Below are 24,118 nucleotides of genomic sequence, written 5' to 3'. Positions count from 1 at the left end.
AAGCAACAAGGGCAATGCTGGGCAATGCAGAGAAGATGTGGAGCGAACGAACAAGGAACAAGCAAACATAAATGTTCATGCACATGCTTTGCTGTTCTTACTAGTGCACACAACATGCAAACTTGGTAGGTACAGCAGAACCTCATTGATACGATTTCGTTTCGTATGATTTCTCAGCGCCAACATTCGCGATTGAGAACACAAAAAATGACCCAACACAGTTACGCATCTTTTTTACCTGTAATATCTTCTTGTAAAACACCATCTTTCGACACCAAAGTTTAGTACATCCGCAAACTGCAATCGTATGATACGTTTTCTGGCCACTACACCCCATGTGACCAAGAAAAGGAGTGAGAAGCACACGATCAAGAGTAGTAACCGCCCACCATATCAGCTTCCCTGCAGTACTCATCTGCTCGTGTTACGTGAAAGTGCCAGTGCGCACTAACTTTTCTTTTATGCTTTGAGTAAATATCCTCGCTGATCGATGTACCTTGTCACACACATAGGTATTGTCACCAACCCTATTACAACAACCATTTTTACCAATCTGCTTTACAGCACATATAGCATGCTGCTGTTGGAAGTGCACTTGACAGTTTGAATAGGAGATATAAAGGTAATTCTACGCCAACTGTCCCAACCTCGGCGCTCGACCAGCCGCGATTTCTTTGAAAAACATTGAGGACTATCTATTTAAAGCAAGAAGTCTTTCTACAAAACATTTTTGTGAAAAAAAAAAGAATTTCAGCAGCGCTAGGAACATTCTAAGTTTTTTTAGAAAGCTCGAAAGTATGAGTCGTAAAAGGCATTGTCAAAAAATTTTCTCTTTAGAATGAAGATAGGCTTTTCACTTAAAAAAGGTGTTATCGATTTTTTACGTTTCCGTGAGTTTTTTATACTCATGGCTTTCTACTGGCCATCCTGTGTTTGTGACATGATAGATCACACCGCCACTGCCGCTGAAATCATCATTGAAATCGCCACTGTCTAGTTAGGAAAATCTGTAACAGCTCCCTGTGTCGTCAGGAAACATAATTAGCTTTGCATCTTTGGCGTTGCTGCCACGTCTACTGTGTGTTTAGCACGCATTCTGCATGTTTCCATTATGGTAGTGTAGGATCCGACGTCATCGACTCATCGTGACGTCGCAAAACGCTGCTACCCATTTCGGTTTCGGTATCTCGCTTATTGGTTATTTAAAATTATTGCTGAATTTCTAAGCAAATTGAACTACCCTACCTGTGACAGAACTGTCAATGCCATATGAAAATGACAATATCCTAATATGGTAAAAAAGCCGCCGGAGTTTCCCTTTAATTCATGACATAATTTCATTTCCAACTTATTGCTTGAAAAAGTTAGATTTGGACTCTTTTCTATTAAAGAATTGTAGCAAAATTTAAAATGTAAAAGTTCACGGAATGCAGTCGTGGTGGCTCATTGTGCTGTAACACAGCACGTGAATTAAGGGTGACTGTTTACCTAGTTGCACTCCTTAATGTTTGTATATAGCTTTCTCTACCTCTTGTCTGCCCTCTCCTATCCTCCCACTATGCCCCTTACTTCCATCTTCCCTGAGGAGGCCTCTGTTCAGGTGTCAACATTTTAAGCTAGAAAGGTGCAGAGCAGCCAGTTGGCAGAGCCTCCTCTGCAGTCAGTTCACAAAGATCGGCAAACTGCTTGTTCTCATTTGTTGTTTCCGTCAGATCTCTACCCTGATAGCCTATAGCTTAAAAAGAAAAAAAAAACTTTTTGGGTAATAATGATGTCTGCTTGACATTCGAGTGCATCTTGCTCTTTGTTTTCCTACTTCTGTCCTTGCTTTATTCACCAGCTTTTAGTGGTTCAGGTGTATGCACAGCATTCAACTTGTTCTTTGCTTTTCCTTCACTTTGGTGCTCACATTGTTCGTTGAATTTTGTCATCCAGCCATTAGGTTTCTTGTGTTTTTCCAAGTCTTGCTTTAAATGTTTTACAATACAGTGTAGACCGCTTATAATGTAAGTTGCCAGAGTTTAAGATATTCGCACTATATACAGTCAACGACCGATTTTTCGGACCCTCTAGGAAACGTAAAAGCGTCCGAAAATTCAGGCAGTCCGAAAAAAATGAATGCATGCAAGAAAATGCACCTTTTTTCTTTTTTTTTCTCGGATCTAGAGGTAAAGGGCGAAGTACCAGGCTTCCGAAACCCTGCGAAAGCATCAGTGAAGTGGCTATAAAAAGAGGCGTTCAAGAACTCTGTATGCAGCCGACTGCCGGTTTATTATGTACATGTGCATCGTCGGGCAGCCGGTATTATTGCTGCGCAGTGGCTTGAAGAACTTGTTGATTGTTGGCGGCTTTATTCTCCATCGTGAACCGACAGTACTGCTTTCCGCGCTTCGATGCCACTGGCGAGGACGACGAAGACGGAGTGGGGGCCATCGAAGGCAAGCGAAATCCTGAAGTTGCCAACAGTGGAGTTCGCTGACGAGTGTCGAAGCACCTAGGCCTAGCGTCGCAGAGCACATTTGACACAACAGCACAACCACACACCACGCTAGCCAAAACATGGCCTGCGCAAACAAATGAAATGGCACCGCTCTGGAAACTCCGCCGGAGGCGGAAGTGCGGCGATGAATATAGCCAGCGTGGCCAGACCAAATCGGTGTGTGACGGCTAGATTCGGCTAGTTGTGGATCAAAGCGGTGATATGCTTCGGCTGCAAGTCGATTTCCTTCGCAAGGGCGCTGTGCGAGGAGCCAAAGGACCTTCTGTCGCGTCAAAAAGTCCAGAAAATTGGATGGCGGGAGGTTCGAGCGTCCGAAACTTCAGATGTCCTTATACATTGATTCTATGGGGCTTGTGGCGGTGCCACAAAGATGTCCGAAATATTAGGCATTTCCGAAAATTCAGTCGTCGACTGTATACGCAGTACCACACTACAACCAAAACAGCATTCTTCAAAGGCTGCACACAAACAAAATATGCAGACCAAACAGCCATGTGCATCTGAAACTCAAAACATGCCACCACAATGTTTTCATTCATTTAAAATAATGAACATTGAAAGATTAGCATTTGAGGACCTGCGATCTTCACATGAAGCAGACAAAGTAACAGAAAAAGAAAATGCTTTGGAGGCAAGTCACCGATGAATTTTTGAACCTCCTCGATTATTTGAACTTCCCTACAGCACTGCCACCTACTCTACAGAACCAACACAGAATGGTGACAAATTTTGTATGCCGTTCAGTGTCACATGAAGATTCGCAGACAAAAACAATGTCACCATTCAAACTGTCGCCTATGCCCTACCTTTTGTTGTCGAGGTGGTGGTTCTGCTTTTTGAGTGCAATGCGGTTGTTGTGAAAAGTTTTGTAGACTCGGCACCGAAGTAAAACTATGGCTGTCAATTCTTGACAAGGTGGCACTCTTTGGTCCTTGCTGACAGTGGTGTTAGGCAGCATACCATTGCGGAAAGCTAGCCTTTGATATTTTTATACCCATAGATGAGTACATGGAAATCAGGCAAAAGATCAAGAGCATGGGCTTAAACGCATGAAGCGGAATTTGGGTTTGTGGGCAATCAGCCTGCATCTACCGCTATTACAGTACGAAAACCTCGTTCATACGTTGTGTAAAAAATTAGAAAAGATCTACGATCCAAAATCACTAAAAGATTTGGCAGACTCAACTGTAGTTGACATCTTTGTAATGTGAAGTGTTCTGTTGTGTGAATGGTTGCAGGACAAGGACGCCAATGCACGCCAAGCTGGTGGGGTCTGAGACGTGCGTTCTTCTTGCAGCTTTGGCAGGCTTACGTTTGCGCTTCTTGAATTCAGCCAGTGTCAGTAGCTTCTTGGACAGGGAATTTTGGCAGGAAATATTGCTGTGCCCACTCGATAAGAATCATTGTGGCACAGACGCTGACATGCGTCTTTCTGGTGGAGCTCAAGCAGGCCAAGATGTGCTTTGTCATTTTCCATTGCATAGTGTTTTATTACGGCAATAGGAAACTAAAAGAAAATCAAGCTGGTAGGCGATGCTGGAATACAACGCTGCCAGAGAGAAACATAAAGCTCACTTCACACCGCCTGCAGCAGGGAACGGCGGCACGTTTGGGTTATGGGTCATTCCACGCCAACTGTCCCAACCTTGGCGCTCGACCATCCACGATTTCTTTGAAAAAAATTGAGGACTATCTATTTCAAGCAAGAAGTCTTTCTGTAAAACATTCTTGCGAAAAAAAAAATTTTTGCCACCACTAGGAACATGTGAAGCTTTTTAGAAAGCTCGAAAGATGAGTCGTAAAACGCATTGTCAAAAAATTTTCTCTTCTTAAAACTAGGCGAGCGCATGATTTTCCCTTGAGAATGAAGATAGGCTTTTCACTTAAAAAGAAGGTGTTATCGATCTTTACATTTCCGTGAGTTTTTTATATGGTACTAAAATGCAAAATTTGGTGCATATTGGGAATTCTTTTGCAGAAAGATGACTTTTACCGAAAGGTTCTATTTCATAGCAACTAATTGCCAGTAAGTTGTACTGTAAGTGAAAAATAATTTGGGACGAATATAACGTGAAATGGGGCCTGTACAGCTGGCGACAATGTTGCAAAAAAGTTTTAGCCTATGTTTAGTCATAAATTTAGCATTGAGGTGGTCGGGGTAAAAATACGCTGAATAGTGTATTTATTAGAAACATTCATTGTCTACAAACTGAGAAACTTTTATAAAATTACTTTTTGTTTTAAGCAAGAAAAACATTTTTGAATTTGTGTTATACCAGTCTTGTGCTTGCACGTTTCCCCTTTGCAGGAAAGCGTCGTAGCAGTAAGTAGAACTTGCACGGACACAAAGTTTCCCAAGTCGATGGAGGAACATCTAGACAAGATAATCAGCTCCTCAAGTCTTTACTTGAGTGCTTTATTAGAAATTATTAGCCTAGCCTATAAAAAAGCGAGGCCCAATAGAGCGCCTTTAACCGGATGTCGCCGTACACCGACGGCCTGCACAGCGTCGTCACGCGGCATCTGAAAGTTACGCCGGTGAATACAGAGTGCAGTTAGGTACACTAAGACTTAGAAATGGGCGAAAACTTTGTGAATAAGAAAACAATGTTGCTTTATTATGGCAAATATGTAGCAAATATCAGCCAACACAATCATGTTCTGGTGACCATGTTGGCAATGATGTTAGAGGAGTGATGTGATGATGAGAGGAGTGATGGAGTGAGTGAGTCGGGATCACAACCAATCTTTAAAATTCATTTTCAGGCAAACTAAATGACTTGCAGCCATATTGTTTGGCACAGATAACCACAGTGTAAAAAAGAATGTATATTTAAAATTTTATGAAGAACAGTGGACACTGAAAAATCGCCGAAGTTTCCCTTAAGCAATCAGTCTGGCCACGTCAACTGCTTGTTGTGGCGATGCTGGACTCTCTCGCACCTCCTTATGCTGTTTCGCTCGCATGGCTTTTGCACTCCTGAAATTTGGCTTTCCTGCATGGCATGTGACTGCAGTGGTCAGTAGTTGCATAGCGGTACGAGAAATGGAGCGAAATTCCCACTGCTATCGCCACCTGATGGCGGTGAGGGCACCAGTGGACCTGGCCTCAGTCTCTTAGGCTGCAGGAATGTACTAGGCGTGCACTCTACAGGACGTTTTACGGGACCGTCCCGCAGATGCCTTGTCATTAGCTTGTATGCTCCTCCGTTTGCGAGACATCACCCGCGAAAGACATAGGCATTGGCGTCCAGCATGGGGTGAACATATTTGCTTGATATCCTGTCGCAGTGAGTCGAACTTCCCCGATTTGTCAGAGCCCATCGGCATGTTCCATTTGCTGTAACTTGGCTAGCTTGCTTATTTTACAGAAGGTGCAATATATGCCCATTAGTTTGACTCCACTACTGTCGTCATTCCTTCGCCACAAAAGCACGCTTAACCCCATTTTGTACAAACATTAGACCTTAATGATGCTAACATAACTTAAAGCAGAAGACCACATCAGCAGACCACACCAGACCAAAGAGGAGCAGTGCATAACAGTTCAGCTCTGTTTATCAAAAGTCCTCTGGTGCAGACGAAAGTGACTTCGAGACTACTCACCTTCAGGTCCAGATTATTTTCATCTAACCAACGCTCGAATTCATTGGCCCAGTTCAGTACGGTGTTGTAGGGGCACACGACTAGGGCCGTGCGAAGCAAGGGCCCAGACACTTTGTGCGTCATCACTGTGTGCAGGAAGGATATCACCTGCGCAATGAAAACTGTTGGTGAACAGACTCTCACTTTTCGTGGTAATACTGACACAAATTCTTTCTTCAACACGGAAAGAAAAGTAATTAGCAGTTGGTGATGACTTTCACTATTGTTGAATACAGCTGAAACTCGATTTAACGATGTGATGACCTCGTTCAAATTATTTCGATGTCAGGAAGTTTGTAAAATTGAGAAAGGGATTGTTCAGTCCTTCGAAATCCAAAATTGTAACATAGCAACACCCAAAAGCTACTGCAATATTATATTTGCCACAACTTTTCACATGCCTGCGCATGTGAAAAGTCCGTGAGGGTGGCCTGAATTGCTTGTGTGTGAAACCAAAATAAAATTAAAAAAAAAACACACACCTTGGTGTTTCTAGAGAGAACTGCATGTTTACTATTTTACAGCGAAATAACTTCTCATTTTCACCTGCATGCACTTTACCAGCAGTGGCCGTACACACTTCTCATAGTCTACAAGCGCTTGCAATGCTTTGCAGACCAGGTAAACGATGCAGGCCAGGTAGACGATTACGTGAAGCTATGACAGGCTGCCGATATGCAATGACGCGGAGAATGAATGCAGTGACTGTGTGAGTAGGCCGAGCAAGAAAGTTACGAGGAGATGATCAATGCCATCTGTCGCATAAACCACGATATAATTAAGGCAACCACCACCACCCCTAGCGCCATCTGATATGTAAGAGCACTACCGACTGCCGAGTCCGTTGTTCTGTGCATGGGCACGGCATGCAGCCTCGTCAGAATAAAGCTAGGGCCGTGATTAAGGTGCCTAGATGTTTGAACACGATGGCGTTAGAGCACACGCTTAAGGGGCCCCTGAAACGGTTCGGACAAATTTTGTAGACGCGTAGGGTACATCTAAAGTTAACCGGTCGCACCACAATTTGTGTGAAACGTCTCATATTAAGAGAGCTACGGACGATTACAAGTTACCCTCTCCCACAGTCATGAATTTTCTCCTCAACTCGTTTGCCGAGTGATCGGGGCTAAGCTCCGCCTTCAATGGCTCTGCGTCATGATGGCACATCGTGTAGTCGACTTCCGGTTTTCTAGGAGCGAGCGCAGGAAGCGTCTCTAAACTCTCCGCCAGCTGCTTGGCAGTCGACCCCAACCGAGAGCTATTGAAGCAGCGTGCGTTGCGAGCATTCTGTCGCAGCGCCGAACGTGCCTGGTATTCCGGTAACCACAGGCAAGCTGGGCATTTCGGCAGATGGCTGGAGACGTAAACTCAAGCTGATGAAAGAACTTTAGCGTAGACGTACGTGAACGGCCTGATCGGTCTGCATGGTCCGGCCACCTGTTGGCACAGAGCTTAACCAGCCAAACAAAGCGCTAATATTGCTCTAACCAAGTGTAAAACATTTTAAACATTTACAAAAACAACTTGTTGATGATTACACTCCTGCAAAAAATTTATACCAGCAGCAAAGAAGAATACAGTTCATTATTGCTACTGTGTATGGTTGAGCTCTGTGCCACCAGCTGGCTGCACCGTGCAGACCATTCACATTTGCGCTTCTGCTCATCCTGTTAAACAGCACAGTCAAGCGGCCAGACTCTGTCTCCTTGTGCTTGCGTTTGCCCTGATGCCGGACTCGCGAAACGCTATTGCATTAGTAATCTTCCGGTGTAAAGTGATGGCTACAAACGCGCAAATCCTGGCGACGATCGGATAGCAGCAGTCCGATGCGCAGCAGCCGGTTCGCTCGTCTGCTGCCTTGCAGAGGGACACGATGTCGCAGCTGGACATATTGCCAGTCGCTACGTTTGCAGTCCACAATGCAACAAAGTCAAATCATAGTGCTCGCAAAAGACTGAGACCGACTCTGACTGCGGAGCTCTCGTCAAAATGGAGTACGTCCTAACACAAGCAGACGACTTGCTGTGTGCCGGAAGTGCTTAAATGTAGCGAGAAATTGTTCTTGTGCAATTTCTTTCTGTTACTTTCTTTTTAGAGAAACAAATGAACTAACATTCCAACTATTACGAACATCACTTGTTCGTCATAAAGGTGAAAAAATCATTGATGAGACGCCCTGGGCAGCTAATCAGATAGCTCGCCCTAGTGACGTTATATGGGTGATTTACGTCATATGGGTAGGGGCAGCTGAAAATTCCGCCGAGCACTGTGCTGCGATCGGCAGCGATGTGCATATTTTAAAACCTTGTAATAGATTACACAATTTAGGTGGAGCACTTAGATGCATCAATTAATGATCAGAAGGACCTACTCTAACTACTCAGTATGTTTGTACAAAATCGTTTCAGGGTCCCTTTAAAGCAAAACCTGTCTGTGTCAAAGTTACAAGGAAATCACCACTTTATTTTACTCACTTATTTTCAGAAAAAAGTTCATTAAATCGAGTTTGGTGGCCATGTTAGTTTCGTTAATTTGGGTTGATGAGAGCAATGGGTACCTGATGGGGGATGGAAATTTCTTTGTTAGATTGGGAACTTCGTAATATCAGGTTTCCTTAGATAAAGTTTCAACTGTACTCCCAAGTGTTCAATAAAATCAATGATTCTGTAATCAATCTGTTACAGCTACATCAGCAAATGTTCCAACTCTCTTCTGAAAGAATACATAAAAGCATAACTGGAGCCATATCCTATTCCAATGCATACGAGGACAGTTTCCAAGCAGCACACATTGGTTTCTTGAAACAACAGGTGCGACTGAGCTGACTCAGTTACAATAGAAAGGGTGAGAATGCCAACAGCATTCTTTTGCAATCACTGTATGGCTGTAAAGCCTCAACTTCCCTGACGGTTGTGCAAGTGAGGATCTTGCATTAAGATCACAAATTTTTTCATAAATAAGCTTGAAAACATGGTTATGGTTGGTAATACAAAAATCTATTGCTCAAATGGGAACAGAACAGTTATAAAAAATTTTTCTTGGGCTTTAGTTTCTAGGATGAACATAAAAAAGGTGAGCAACAGAAGAAAGCAGACGGAAAGGAACATTTTGTGGTACAGATGTTTACAAAGTGTAGCGCAAAACAGACCAAGTCAGTGGGCTGGCTCCGTCTACGTTCCTCCAACATTTGCACTTAAAAAGAGAGGTACACTATACCTGAAATGTTTTCCCCAGACCCATGCAATGGGCCAGGATGCAGCCTGATCCTTTCACGGGATCCTTCTTCAGCATCTCCAATGACTCGATCACACAATCGTACATAAATTTGACACCTGCATTTAAAACACATATGTATCATGACTAGCAAGCTCAGCATGGAGAAAAAGGGATGCAGTGATACACAACCTCAAAATACCATACACACGACATGAAGTGTTTCACTTGCCTCACTGGCAACCTTCAAGAATATTCTGCCACCATGGCTGGAATTCGCGAGTTCGCCAAGCGCCGAATGCGGCCACTCACAAACGCAAAAAGCACTGAAGGTCATTAGAATTTAAAAAAAAAAAAGGCATTGCTTCAAAATAGCGACCTGTTTGAGAACTAGTAAAGACACAGTGTGCAAGATTAGTACAGGGGTGGGACAGCCCAAAGTCATTTTGGAGTAGTTTGGAGCAGACAAAATTTCATTTTGAAGCAGTTTGGAGCAGGCCAATCTGAAATTTGGTGGAATAATGTAATATGGTGGCACACTTCGAAACCACGAAATAACAGAATAAATCAACACGAGCACTGTACTGCAACTGTCTTAAGCAACAACATAAGCTAAATTTTGAAGCAGATTACCCTGATAATGAAACTGTCTCTAGTGCATGCAAATTTGGTATAGTGCTAGTAGATTTTTAATTAGTGGTAGCCATCCCAAAAGAACATGCGTACTGCAATAGCGAGTCCGAAACTTTGAAAAGTAGCCAATGCGTTTATATAAATACATTTTTCTTTAATGTCTCGATGGTGTGGGTCTGGAAATGCACTTCACCAATAGACCATACGGAGAAGCCAGAGTCATGAACTACTGTGATTTAGTGAAAGCCATTTCTACGTAATATGACCAGGACGATTCCAATGCACCTAATGCTTAACTTTCTGGCATAACATAAAGCTTTCCTATCTGTTTTTATTTCAAATCCACCATTAGCCCTTCGTGATAGGTCAGGCCTCGTCCATATGAGCATAAAAACAGGTTGGAATAGTTTTACATTGTGCCGGCCCTGGAAACAGAGACATCCACCTGCTGACACCACTGCAGCGTGCCTCCATCATACCCAATTCGCTCACAGCGCACTCAGCCTACTTTTTGTTGTTTTACACCTGAGCTAAGGAGGGCCACATCGCTCGGCCGACTCAGCCCTTTTCTAATGCACTCTAAATACACCCGCCCTGGCCGTTCTGACAGCAGCGACAACAGCCAGAAATGGCCGCGTGTGTGCACTGACCACTTGCCATAAGTGCTGAAAAGCGCAGTGTTATAAGCACAAAAATTGTGAGAAATCGCACAGGAGGTGCCGTCGTGCGGTGTGCGGAATGTGAACAGCTGTACTCTCTTTGGAGAACGAATCCACTTGCTGTTGCAGCCACTGCCGGAGCACACATGCCGAAGCCATTCCGGCACTGCATGGCACAATTCTGGTAAATTTTCTGTGTTTGGCACAGTTTGGTGCAGGAATTTATGTCTGTATCAAAATGGCACAGTTGGTGCAGGAGTCCCACTCCTGTTGGTAAGGAGGGTAAATCTAAAGCAGTAAGGACTTTTTATCATAATTTTAATAGTGTGTTTGGGATAGAAGGTTCTTTATACACATTTTGATTGTCACCACAATAAACGACTGCATGACTAGTGATCTACAAAGTTACTAATTGAAAAAAAACAACAACAACATTATTTGTGCTCTCAGACATGCCATAATGTGCAGCATTGGCATGATTCCTTTTTAAGCAACTGTAAACTCAATAAGTCCTTAGAAGAATGATTGCTTGGGAATGCCCTGTGCTGATAGCTTCCCATCTCCCACGACGGAATAGTCAGCGTGTTTGCTTTGATCAAGACAGTTAATGATGACCATGGCAATAGATGTCCAGCTTCCACTGGCCCTTAGCAAGCATCCGGCCTTTTTCCGTTGGATGTCAAATTCCATGAGGACAAAACGTTCAGTGGCGTATTAGGGTAGAAGCTTGGGCGAGTTGGTCATAGTTCATAACGGCAGTATTGTGCAGCACGCGAATGTAGGAAAAAAGGACAGGAGAGTAAAGAAGTCTCAATAACCGCCTGCACGAGCACCGAAAGAACACGCACAATGCTGTGCAGGGGCATCTTGGTATTCATTGCAGAGATTGTGGGTGCATCCACCTTTTTCTTCAGTGCGTGGTATTGGCAAGGTGTAGGTCACAGTTAACCTGACAAATAATGGAAGCGAAAAATATTTACAATAGGTGACTGCTGCATAAGCACCCCTTCCATTGCTCACTCATGGCTCGAGCATGATTACCTGGCTAGGCTCTAGGGCAATCGTGGGCCAGTGTTAAAAAAATTTTTAAAAAGTGATCTGGCTTATCAACAATGTACTGGCTCTGGGATCACCTTTCTTCGGTGTGTGTTTTATCTGCTTGCTGCGCATATATATTATGCGCATTTGCAAAGAAAAATAAGTTCGAAGTCAGCACTCTTTACTCTTCCCTAACCTTTTTTCCTACATTCGAGTGCTACACAACACTGCCATTAAGCTAGCAAATGTGCAGCAAAACCAAGACCTTATCAGCAAATTAAATCAAACTTGTGTTTTGTTTGCTCTTGTTTTGTTTTTTAAATTAGCACTTTATTCCAGGTTTATGGTAGATCTTGCACTCAGTTCTCTAAAATACACTATACAGGCAATGATTCTTTATTACAATCAAACATCAATACTACGAAGTCATACTTGCAGCCAAGGACTTCATTACATTGTGAATTTCGCTCAGCCGAAGCAGCTATTTGTGCAATGAAAATTACTTCGCATGTTTCTCAAACAGTTCTGATGGAGAGCCTCTTGTCACAAAGCATTTTGAACAGAATCCCGTAAGAAACTGTCAATAATTATATGGGATCGGAAGCACTGGCACACATGATCGAGATCGGGTTTACAGCAAAGTTTCCGTGCGGATTGCGCATACTGCTCCTGGCTGCTATCATACAATCACCATGACGAACTGCCAATGCTAAACAACCACTTTGTTTACAGCAGTGTAGGGAGTTGCAGAGGCAAAACCATCACAACATTGTTTGGAATCTGTTGACTTCAGTTAGACAAAGGAAGCTATTCATGAAGCCATAACTGGAAGCAGACAACACCTCTGACCTTTGACTTGGTGAGGCTTCATGGACATGACAAGGCTTTTGTCAACCTCCACAAGTGTTTCCTTGGTCTTCAGGTCCACTTCAAGCACCAGCTGTTTTACTTTGGTATCGACATCACTGGGTACAGTTCCGAAGGTCTCGTTATACTAGAATTATTTTTGATAGAAGAAGGGAATAAGGTAAGAGCTGGTCAGGAGAAGGCAAAGTATCTACTGCAATGAGACCAGTGATGAAGCAAAGCCTACCAGCTTCTGCCTGTCTGCAATGCGCTTCTTTCTCTCCTCTTCAGCCAATGCAGCAGCCTTAGTCTCCTGCGTAAGCTTCTTGTCAGAGATGAGCTTGCGAATGTTCTTGCGACTCTTGCCATCTGCGTCTTGGCTCTGCAAGCATTTTAAAAAATATGTACTTCATCCTTTATACTCAACGTCCTGGGTCATTCCACAGCAAACGTCCCAGACATTGCACTCAACCCTCTCCGATTCTATGCCAAAAAATTGTGGTTAATCATTTCGGTGCACTATTTGACCTTGTAAAATATTTTTGCAAGAAAAAATTGTTGTCTCCTACAACGATTTGAATGTTGCTGTGGTGGACGAAACCTACGGAGCACCTTAAATTCAATACTGCACAGAGTTCCTTAAAAAAGCTGCTGGTTGTAAAAGGAATAGCACTTTCTTATTCTCTCCAATTGGCAGCTACTACTTTGTCTCGCAGTGTGCGTTGTGGTAAAGCAATACAATCCTGTGCCAATTTTGACTACTTTAACAAGATTTTACAAGGTTCACAGACAATACAACTGTTTCACATGGCTGGATAGTTAGCAGTAAAAACAGTCTCAAAAGGTATTGAAGTCAAAGGATGAGTAGTTTCAAAGTGGAAGAAAAGCGAACATTGAAAAATTTTGAAATGCTTCATGTTAGGCACATGTAGATTGGTGACGCTGTCTAAGTAAAAATGCATGCTTGAATTCATATGGAAGGGTGTACAAGAGATTTATTTCTGAAAGGTTCATCGGAGTTTTTTGTTTTAGGTGAGAGAAGGTTTATGTTGAGCAGGCACCGCATCCCTGGGTGCCAGCTCCCCTTCACTGCACTGTGCACTTCTCCAAGGCAACGGGAAAGATGCGGCAGTTGCACGCGTGGCATCATCGTATGCCATGTTGTTTTTATGTTGTTGGCAACTTAGAAATAGTGTGGCTGGTTGGCACAAGGTTTTGGAAGGGCATAAAAGGCTGCCAATAAGTACTAGGAGATCCTATTTCACTGCCACATACCTTCCTGCATTGGTGCAGTTACAACAGACACAGTAGAACTTAGGTTGCGTGCCCGGTTTTGGCACTTTCGGGAGGTTGCAGTTTTTACTGCCGTCGCCGACATATGGTCTTTGCCACTTGAAATAGCTGTGGTCTGTCGAACCTTTTTTCCATACTTTCTTTTTAAAGGACTCGCACCTATGGTGGCCAGCATCTCATTTACGACTTTATGTGCAATTTCTGGCTTCCTCGGATCAGAACAAGCTCTACTTTCCTGGAAAGCACCTTCAGAGCTTACATCTTTCGACGCAGTGTAGCACATGCGCTTGCACTTCTGGCAAAACCTCTCCCCAGGAACGAGTCCCAGCATAGGCTGGAGGTCAGCAAAAGCTGTGGTAATAATGCCTGTCCCACGCATATTTTTCACATATACGAGGAACTCCGAGCCCCGTTTCAATGCCATGTGAGCTGTGTACTGTTTCATGAGCATCATGTAGTGATGGTAGCATATGGTAGAGATGTCTTGGGTGTGTTTACGCTGCAGTTTCAGAAGACGAACAGCTCCTCTGAGATCTTGCACGTTGAATACCTGCCGTTGTTTTGACTGTGTTGCCTTGTAGCAATCCATGGGGCTATGGTGTCGCATTCGAACGATCAAGTTCGTTCATCCCGGTGCCGCTCCGAAAAATTTATTGGGACGGTCCCGCGAGGCATCCTGGTGCACGCACAAAAGATCCGTGCGTGCGCAGACATTTCGCAGTATTGCTTCACCATAAAGTGCACTGTCAGAAAGTAGTGCCCGCCAATGGGAGAGAATAAGCCAGCAACTTTTTAAGGCGCTCCATGTAGTATTGTATTTTTGCTGGTGTATTTTCACCACGTAGGTTTCACCCACCATGGCAACATTAAAATCGCTACAAGAGGCAGAAAAAAAAAAAGCCTTGGAAAAATAGTCTACAAGGTCAAATGGTGCACTAAAATGATTGACCACAATTTGTCTGAATAGAATCAGAGGGGGTCTAGCGCAATGTCTGGGACATTTGGCGTGGAATGAGCCAGCTATGACAGCCCCTAAGCACACCTGAAATGATTAACAAGGAAATGTACTTGACTGATCTACCTTGGCTAATGTACTAATTTACCAAGAATATGCACCCACCCACCCACCCACCCACCCACCCACCCACCCACCCACCCACACACACACACACACCCACACACACACGCAACACACACACACACACACACACACACACACACACACACACACACACACACACACACTATCATGCACCAAGGTTTTAAAAATGAGAAGTTGCATTACTTGAAGAAAACCTAGCGGTTTCCAGTTCAATGGAGTAGCCACCAGTAATTTTTTTCGTTACTGATATTTAATTCAGTAATTGTCATTGATTATCTAGCTCGAGACATACTATTCTAATCACCAAAGTGTCAATGAGGCATCTGTAGGCACCACCAGATGACCTTTAACTGTGGTATTTTCAGGAACGTACCACTTGCACATCAATTTTCTTTTACCACAGTAAAGAAACCCCATGAAATATGAAAAATACAATGTGACTACACTCCCACCCACATGATAAAGTAGCACCCTCAAATAAGCTGATTGAAAGCAACTGCTTTGCCTGTCGCAAACCCAAAAAGACAGTGCATCCCCTTGATAATCGTACGGAAGGAGCCCCAACAGCAGGTTTCACAGCTTCGCAGTGATTCCTTCCTCTCATTTCTATGTCCCACTTATTATCCGTCTCTGAAGGCCGACTGATCACATTGATAACAAAAGCCCTTTGATAACACGGCCGAAGTACCACTCTGACCCTTGACAAAATGCGAAAAGCAATGGAGTAGGCATAGAATGTTTCAAAACCCTGGCTTTGCTCCCGCCGCATTGAAAGAGTGTGGCCGCAGCTATATTTTGTGCCAGAAACTTGCTTCGGACCAAAGCCAAATTAAAGTGACCAATTTATTCATCATGGGAGTATATACGTGCCGAGAGAAAAAGGTTTACGGCAAAAAATAAAAGCGAAATAAACAGACCGGGAAGCGACCCACATGTAGAGAAAAGGCAAAACCGATGCGCTCGAGAAAGTAAATGTGCCACTTCCAAATGTGCCGAACTGGCAATCGGGACATGTCTGCACAAAACAAAGCACAAAAAAAAAATGAAATTTGAGTGTGCCTTTATTATCTGTGCATTTGCAAGCGTAATTGAACACCAGCTGCTGCCTTGAGGACATGTTCAAATAGGTCCCCTTCTGCAGCTATGCAGTACTGAGTCTGCTTTACCACATCTTCAGTGGCCTTCTTAATGACCTACACTGGAATTCCAACACAGGCATCCGTTATCCTTGCCTTCAGCTCATCTTACGTAATCGTCTCAATCATGTAAACACAATCTTTCGCATAACCCCAAAGAAAGAAACCGAGTGAAGAGAGGTCAGGTGACCTAAACAGCCAATTTACTGGACCGTGCATTGTGCATGAAAAGGCGCATCCAGCCAGCCAGTTTTGTGCTCAGCTAATGCTGTGTGCTGGTGCCCCATCTTGCTGATGCCACATAAGTAGAAGACGTGACAGTGGGACTTCGCTTAAACATCCACCACTCCAAGGATTTCGTCCATGTAGCGCTGTCTAGTCAGCGCGTGATCAAAGATGGGACCAATTATAGCACCGGTGTAAATTCCGCACCACACATTGAATGAGTACTGGTACTAGTGCCAACTGCAGTTTACCCAGTGTGTACCAAGTGTGCATTAAGCAAATTTACCAGGTTGTTGCTGCAAAAATTGGCTTCATCTGCCCACATCATCATCATCATCATCATCTGCCCACATGAGGTTGCTCAAAGAGTCCAGTGACTCATTGGCTTTCTTGAGGACCCAATTCCAGAAACCTAGATGATTCTGTAGGTGCCCGTCTTCCATGCATTGGTGCAGGCTAAGGTAGTACGGGTGAAAGGCTGAGTCATTTAGAATCCTCTGTACCGATGAGTTGGAAATTGGTACCTGGGCGGCCACATCCTACACACTAGCACAAGGGCTTGAGGTCATAAATGCTAGAACCTACATGCGTAGGCTAGGACTCAAAGATAGAGTCCTCCATCGCTGTTTCTTGAAGCTGCCAGTTTGTCTCAGACTTTCATAATTTCTGAAGATTGTCAATGCGGTTGGTCAACTGCCACACTTCCCTGACTGATATATCTTTGCCACCTTCCTCTTGGTGCCATTTGCAGCTCCCAAGGCAAGGATTACGTTTGCCTTCTGCTCATTAGAAAAAGACATGGCGATTGGGACGAAACAAAATGGACCTTTAAAACTTTACACTGACATTGTCAATTCACTTTTGTGGCGATATGTTTTGTGGGGAAAAAAAAAAAAGAAAACCATTTGTGCACTTTATCTACCCTAAGACCACTGCTATCGCAGCGTGCCTCCAACTAACACCAACACGACATGTTGCTTCGGCCAGAGCGTGGTAGATAAGGAACTAGCTCAATCACAATGTTTTCTTAATTTCCTTTATTTGGTTTTGGCTAACACGCAGGGAGCCTGCTCGAGGGCACTGCTTTATGATGCGGGTGGTATAGCGCAGTCATGTGGTATTTTTCATATTTCATGGGGTTTATTTAACAGTTGGAAAAAACTAGTACGCAAGTAGTATGTAGCTGAAAATACCGCAGTTAGATGTCCCTTGGATGTGCGTTCAAGTGCCTCATTGACACTGATAATTAGGACAGTACTTCTCAAGTTAGATAATTAATTACAATTATGTGGCTAAATCTCAGTAATGAAAAATTACTGGTGGCTATTCCACTGTACTCGAAACAATATGCACTAGGTTTTGTTCGAGTAATGCAATTGCTATGTTATTAAATCGTGGTGTATGATAGTTGGGACAGCCTGTATATATACACACACACACTGCCACATCCAATATGTGGCACATAGAGAAAGACGAAGATCTCGCGCATTGCAGAAGAGAAGACGAGGTCCCTGCGCAATTGTTTTTCAGTTTGCCTGCTATTAAAGTCTCCTGCCCTGCATTGTCAGGTTCTGCTGCTTGTGAATTGTGACACTGGTGGAAGCGTTGGGTAAATGTTTGGGACACTTGTCAACAGCCCCACATCAAACCCAGGATGTTTTCCGCGTGTTGAAACACTTGTTCATCGCGCCAGCCGTCGCCCACTAGGCCTAAGCCAAAGATGTGGCTCCCTACCAGGAAATCTGCCAGTTACCACGAGTGCCCAAGCCATGGCAGACCCAGACCCTGCACAGGCAACCCTTTTGACTCCTTGATCTCCCGCGAGCTTCCACGGCAACGCCTACAAGGATGCAGAAGACTGGCTCGAGGAGTACGAGAGCGTAGCCAAGTATAATGGGTGGCATGCTGGACAGAAGCAATCCCATGTGTATTTTTCTCTTAAAGACGGATTCCGCACGTGGTTCGTAAATCTTGAGGGAACCTGGCGAAGCTGGGATGAGTTCCGCCGCCAGTTCCTCCATACATTCGGCTGCACCAAAAGGCAAGACTACAAGCAGCGTCTTCTCGAATTGCAGATTCAAAAGCCAAATGAAACTGTGGCTGTATTCACTGAGGACATGGCTCATCTTTGTCGTCGTGCAGACCCCGATATCACCTCACGCAGTGTAAAGGAGCAGCTGTTTGCCGATCTTGTGTGAAACCCACCGATGAGCGTTGATGAATTTATTAAAGAATCGACGGCCATAGAGCACACGTTACACCTATGCAGCCGCCAGTATGATCACCTGACCAGCACTGGACTGCTAAGCGCCGCAGTAGTGACATTCACAGACGAGGGTTCCTTGCACCAGCTGATACGCAAAATTGTTCGGGAAGAAATTAAGAAACTCACTGCCACGTCAAATGAATACACAGCTGCGTCAGTGGCTGAAGTTGTGCGTCAAGAAATAAAGCAAGCGTTTGTGGCTCCCGAGCCAAATTCCCAGACGTGGCAGCCCAGCTACGCAGTTGTCTGTCAATCGCCACCTCCGATGCAGACACCGCAGTCACATTCCCAGACGTGGCAGCCAAGCAACGCAGATGTCGTCCGTTGACCGGCACCTCTCATGCCGACGCCTTGGTATCACCAGCACTCACCACCGGCATCACCTTGGTACCATAGGGAACAACCGACGCAACCACCGCTTTGCAGAACCGACATTTGGCACAGCTGACTGCAGGACCTTCAGCTTCCACTGTGGGGAAGTGGGCCACATCTGCTGTCATTGCCCTTATCGCGTTGAAGGATACCATGCATTTCCATCCCCTGCTTCTCGTCGCACTTTTGATGGAGCCGAGTGAACATCGACGCGAATTCGATGAGCTGGCAAGCCGATTCTCCTGGTTACCGGTCGTGCTCCCCTTCTCTGAGACATCGTTTTCCAGCTGCAAGATGCAGTTCCACCAACGTGGCCCGAGGGCGATCTCCCAGCCCATGCTGGAAGAACTGAAGGCTGCGACCTCATGGGGGAAGGTTGCCACACGTCTAAGTGCCGAAAATCCCCCATTGGCGCCGAACAAGAAGTCGATACAGCGGGATGATTTGACAACAGAAGAGATTGTTAGGGCCGGTGTTACTGTATCAATTGACAGCCACGAACTGAAAAAGTGGCGGACAGATTTCACAAAGTGAAAATGGAATGGTCAGGGCCGCACATTAGAGGTGCTGGAGGCCAGCTACTGACCCCGACTGGCAAGTGTACTGCAAGGGTAAACATAGGCGATTTGTCATTCGTCGCAAATTTTGTTATTCTCCCCGACTGCTGCAAAGGTATAGGTATATCTTAGGTATAGACTTCTTACGCGAGTACGGCACCGCCATCAACATACCAGAAGGTGTACTAACCTTTTCTGGGGACAAAAGTGGAGAATTACAATGCAAGTCCTTGCGCATCATAGACGATGTTACCGTACCACCGTTAACTTGACGTCTTGTTTCCGTCTGGTGTGACACAGAGTACGATGGGGAAGGTATTGCCACACCCAGAAATCTCATCAAAGTAATGCACGGGCAAACAGAACTACTGCTGACAAACTTCAGCAAGCAATGACGACACATTGCAAATGGCGCAGCAGTTGCTTACCTCAACGAGATGGCAGAATTTGTTGAATGCTTTGCATTACAAGAAGAGCAAGCCGCTTCGGCACCCTTGCCTGTTCTTGACGTGAGCGTGAGCTTATCACCAGCGGAAAGGCAGTGCCTTGTGGACCTGCTTCACGAGTTTCGCGATTGCTTTTCGTCAACATCCAGAGTTGGACAGATGCCATTGACGAAACACCGGATTATCACGGAGGAGACAGCAAGACCAATCCAATAAAACCCGTACCGTGTAGTCCCAAAAGAATGCGAAGCGATCCGAGAGCAAGTGAAGAACATGCTCAATGACAACGCTATCCAACCAGCAAAAAGCCCGTGGGCATCGCCGGTAGTGATGGTCAAAAAGAAAGACGGCAGTCTACATTTTTGTGTCGACAACTGTAAGCTGAACCGGGTGACAAAGAAATATGTATACCCATTACCGCATATCGACGATTCCCTCAACAGGCTGAGGCATGCTGCTACTTCTCGTTGATGGACCTCAAAAGTGGTTATTGGCAAGTTGAAGTTGACGAGAGAGACAGAGAAAAGACTGCTTTCGTAACGCCTGATGGGCTTTACGAATTCAAGGTCCTGCCTTTCGATTTATGCTCAGCTCCACCAACTTTTCAGCGACTCATGGATGTGGTTCTGTCAGGCCTGAAGGGGCAGACATGCCTAGTATACCTCGACGACGACAGTTTTTTCGGAAACGTTCGAGGAACACCTGAGACGGCTGCTGGCGATTCTACAAATGATACGGTCCGCCGGCTTAACACTGAAAGTAGAAAAGTGTCACTTTGGTTTCGAGGAACTCCAGTTCTTAGGTCATGTTGCGAGTCATCAAGGTGTCCGCCCTGACCCCGACAAGATTATGGCCGTCGCAATGTTTCCAACGCCAACGGACAAGAAGGCAGTGAGGTGTTTCCTAGGTCTCTGCTCGTATTACCGAAGATTTATTGCCAATTTTTCACATAGAACTTCACCGTTAACGCACTTTACAAAAGAAGACGTTGCCTTCATATGGGGCGAGGAAGAACAAGCAGTGTTTAATGATCTCCGACAGCGCCTGCCAACACCTCCTGAACTGGCTCACTTTGACGGGATGCCCCTACCATGATTTATACGGACGCTAGGAACGTAGGTCTGCACGCTGGGCTCATGCAGTGGCAAGACTCAGCCAAGAGAGTCATTGCATACGCAAGCAGGATGCTCTCACGCGCTGAGTCTAATTACTCAACCACAGAAAAGGAATGCCTTGCAGTGGTATGGGCAGTTATGAAGTTTCGCCAATATCTTCATGGCCGTTCCTTCAGTGCTGTCAGCGATCATCACTCACTTTGCTGGGTGAAGAACTTGAAGGATCCGACTAGCACGTTGGAGCCTAAAGCTTCAAGAATTCGATATGAGAGTGGTGTACAAGTCCGGACGAAAGCACTCCGACGCCGACTGCCTTTCAAGGTCACCTATTGAGCAGGAAGTCACAGAAGATGATGAAGACATGGCTTTTGTAGGTGTTCTAGACACTGCCACCATTGCTCGTCAGCAGCTGGAAGAGAGCGAACTGTTTCCGCTCGTTGATATTTTAGAAGGCTGGGCTACAAGTGCGCCCAAAACATTTGCAAGAAGCTTGCCATTGTTCCGCTTCCGTAATGATATTTTCTACAAGAACTTCTCTGTCTCAGCCGCCTCCTTGTCGTCCCAACGTATCTCCATCACGAGGTCTTGCAAGCCTACCACGATGAACCAACATCTGGCCACCTCGGCTACATGCAAACACTGGCCCGAGTCAAAGAGAAATATTACTGGCCAAGGATTGCCACCTTTGTGAAACATTACAGGCGCACGTGCCTTGATTGTCAATGACTCAAATCACCCCATATGGAACCCGCTGGACTACTTCAACCAGTCCAAGTGCCCACAACCCCAATTGCCCAAATTGGGATGGACCTTCTCGGACCATTCCCAAATTCCAATACTGGCAATAAGTGGGTAATAGTTGCCACCGATTACCTGACACACTATGCAGAAACCAAGGCCCTTCCAAGCGGCACCACTGTGGAAGCAGCGAGATTCTTTAATGAAAACATGGTTCTGAGGCACGGTGCACCAACAGTGATAACGGACAGAGGGACTGCCTTTACGGCTACACTCCTAAAGACAGTGCTTAGCCTCAGCGGCACAGGTCACTGAAAGACCACAGCCTATCACCTACAAGCGGACGGCCTAACAGAACGCTTGAACAAGACTATCGCCGACATGCTGAGTATGTACGTAGACGTGGAACACAAAAATTGGGATGACATTCTACCGTACATCACATTCGCTTACAACAGTACTCAACAGGAAACAACATGAAAGACCCCATTTAGCCTTCTTCATGGCTGTGAAGTGACGACGATGCTCGATGCAATGTTGCTACATGACTGTGGTCATACAGGCATGGACGCTGAAGCTTTCGCTCAACGGGCTGAAGAAGCGAGACAACTTGCCTGCGTCAGAATCACCTGACAACCTATGACGCTCGACGCTACAATCTACGGCACCGATACATCACATATCAGCCAGGCGACAAAGTCTGGGCTTGGTGTCCCACCTGTCGGCGAGGACTTTCAGAAAAGCTCCTCAGGCAGCACTTTGGTCCGTACAAGGTTGTACGGTGCCTCAGCAACCTGAACTATGCGGTTATCCCTGACAGTCCTGCTTCCTCCAGGGCGAGGCAGCATCCACCAGAAGTCATGCACATTGTGCGGATGAATCCATATAATTCGGAACGAAGTGTCCACACCTCGTACGACACATCTTCCTGCCGCTAGGTGAGCATTGGAACGATACCCTCTCTGGAGGGAGGCAAATGCCATATCCAATATGCGGCACACAGAGAAAGACGAAGACCTCACGCATTGCAGAAGAGGAGACGAGGTCCCTGTGTGATTGTTTTGCAGTTTGCCTGTAATTAAACTGTCCTGCCCTGTTTCATCAGTTCTTGCTGCTTGTGAATTGTGACAATATGAGGGACGTACTGAAAGCAAGTTTCGTCACTTATTTTCACACAGACATTATAGCAAAAAAAAAAAAAAAGTATACACCATGGCATCATAAACTAAACATCTTGCACTATTTTTCCACATAGTCGCCACTGACATTCAGGCATTTGTCATAATGTGCGATCAGTTAGAAGAAACTACTTTGGTAACACTCGGTGCCCTGAGATGCATGGAATTTTTGCACAGCCTGCTCCACCTCAGCATTGTTTTGTAAGTGATGTCCCGAGAGGGTGCCTTCCAGTGCAGGGAACAGGTGCCGCTTCATACCAGATAACAGCACGCACTTCCATTGGCAATCACATTGTCAGCACATGTCTGTTTACCATAGTGATTTCTACTCTAATAACCTCGGACATGCTGGTCTGCTGCTACTCTCTCTTCTTTGGCACTCTGCACATGCGTCATTCCTTCTCCACTGGTGCTCTTTCTGTCATTGAATCAGCAACAGCGTGGATTCTTATGGCGATTGTTTCAGCTGGTGTACCATCTTCTCTTTGAAAAAAAATGACGAAACTTACTTTTGGAACGCCCCTCGCACATATATATATTTTTTCCTGCCTTAATATATAGTACAATTACTTCTGCCTGGCATCAGCAAGTGAATAGCTAATGCATTTCGTCGACCCTTGGAGGAAACACTACAGACAGAGGTTGCTTACGTTACTGCAGCTGCCAATAACCATTTGAGCTGTCAAAGGAGCGAACGTGCGCTACAAAATCACATGCTATGGCACTGACCCTTGGACACAGAAACACACCAACGCAGCTGCAATGCAAACAGCTGGCGAGTGCTCTACCATTGATGAAAGCCTGCAGCTCAAGGACTTCCACAAGGACTTATGACTTACATTCTTCATACTATGAATGCACCCCTAAAGACAAAAATGTCTAATTTTTTCCAAAGCCCACTTGCACCGTCATTGGGTGCTCCAGTCATTATCAGCTGATAGTGAATGGTGATATCAACCGCACATTCACATGTTGTCAATATATCCCAGCTTTGAGGAAAGCCACTTTTGCAAGACTTGCTCGGCTATCCGGTGAAACATTGCTAAATGGATGCTAGATGCAAACACACACATTACATTATGCCTAAAATCCCTTACTAGAGACTTCATGCAGCACAGTGAGGTGACCTCTAGTATGAACAAAACTGGTAACCTGG

At 45.0% G+C, this 24,118-nt stretch overlaps 1 protein-coding gene across 1 annotated transcript in view; it reads right to left on the bottom strand.

The window, feature by feature from the left end:
• Positions 1 to 24,118, bottom strand: part of LOC142579407 (uncharacterized) — a 135,862-nt gene that overhangs the window by 79,823 nt on the left and 31,921 nt on the right. The window contains exons 10-13 of the mRNA XM_075689553.1: positions 12,782 to 12,916; positions 12,538 to 12,682; positions 9,362 to 9,477; positions 6,107 to 6,253 (exon numbers count right to left, since the gene is read on the bottom strand). Coding sequence (XP_075545668.1) covers positions 6,107 to 6,253; positions 9,362 to 9,477; positions 12,538 to 12,682; positions 12,782 to 12,916 — 543 coding nt within the window. The remainder of the gene's footprint in view (positions 1 to 6,106; positions 6,254 to 9,361; positions 9,478 to 12,537; positions 12,683 to 12,781; positions 12,917 to 24,118) is intronic.

Source organism: Dermacentor variabilis, chromosome 4 (assembly GCF_050947875.1).
Source record: "Dermacentor variabilis isolate Ectoservices chromosome 4, ASM5094787v1, whole genome shotgun sequence".
In the NCBI taxonomy this organism is placed as follows: domain Eukaryota; kingdom Metazoa; phylum Arthropoda; class Arachnida; order Ixodida; family Ixodidae; genus Dermacentor; species Dermacentor variabilis.
Note: the sequence above shows the minus strand (reverse complement) of the source record. Positions and strands in the feature narration are given on the sequence as shown.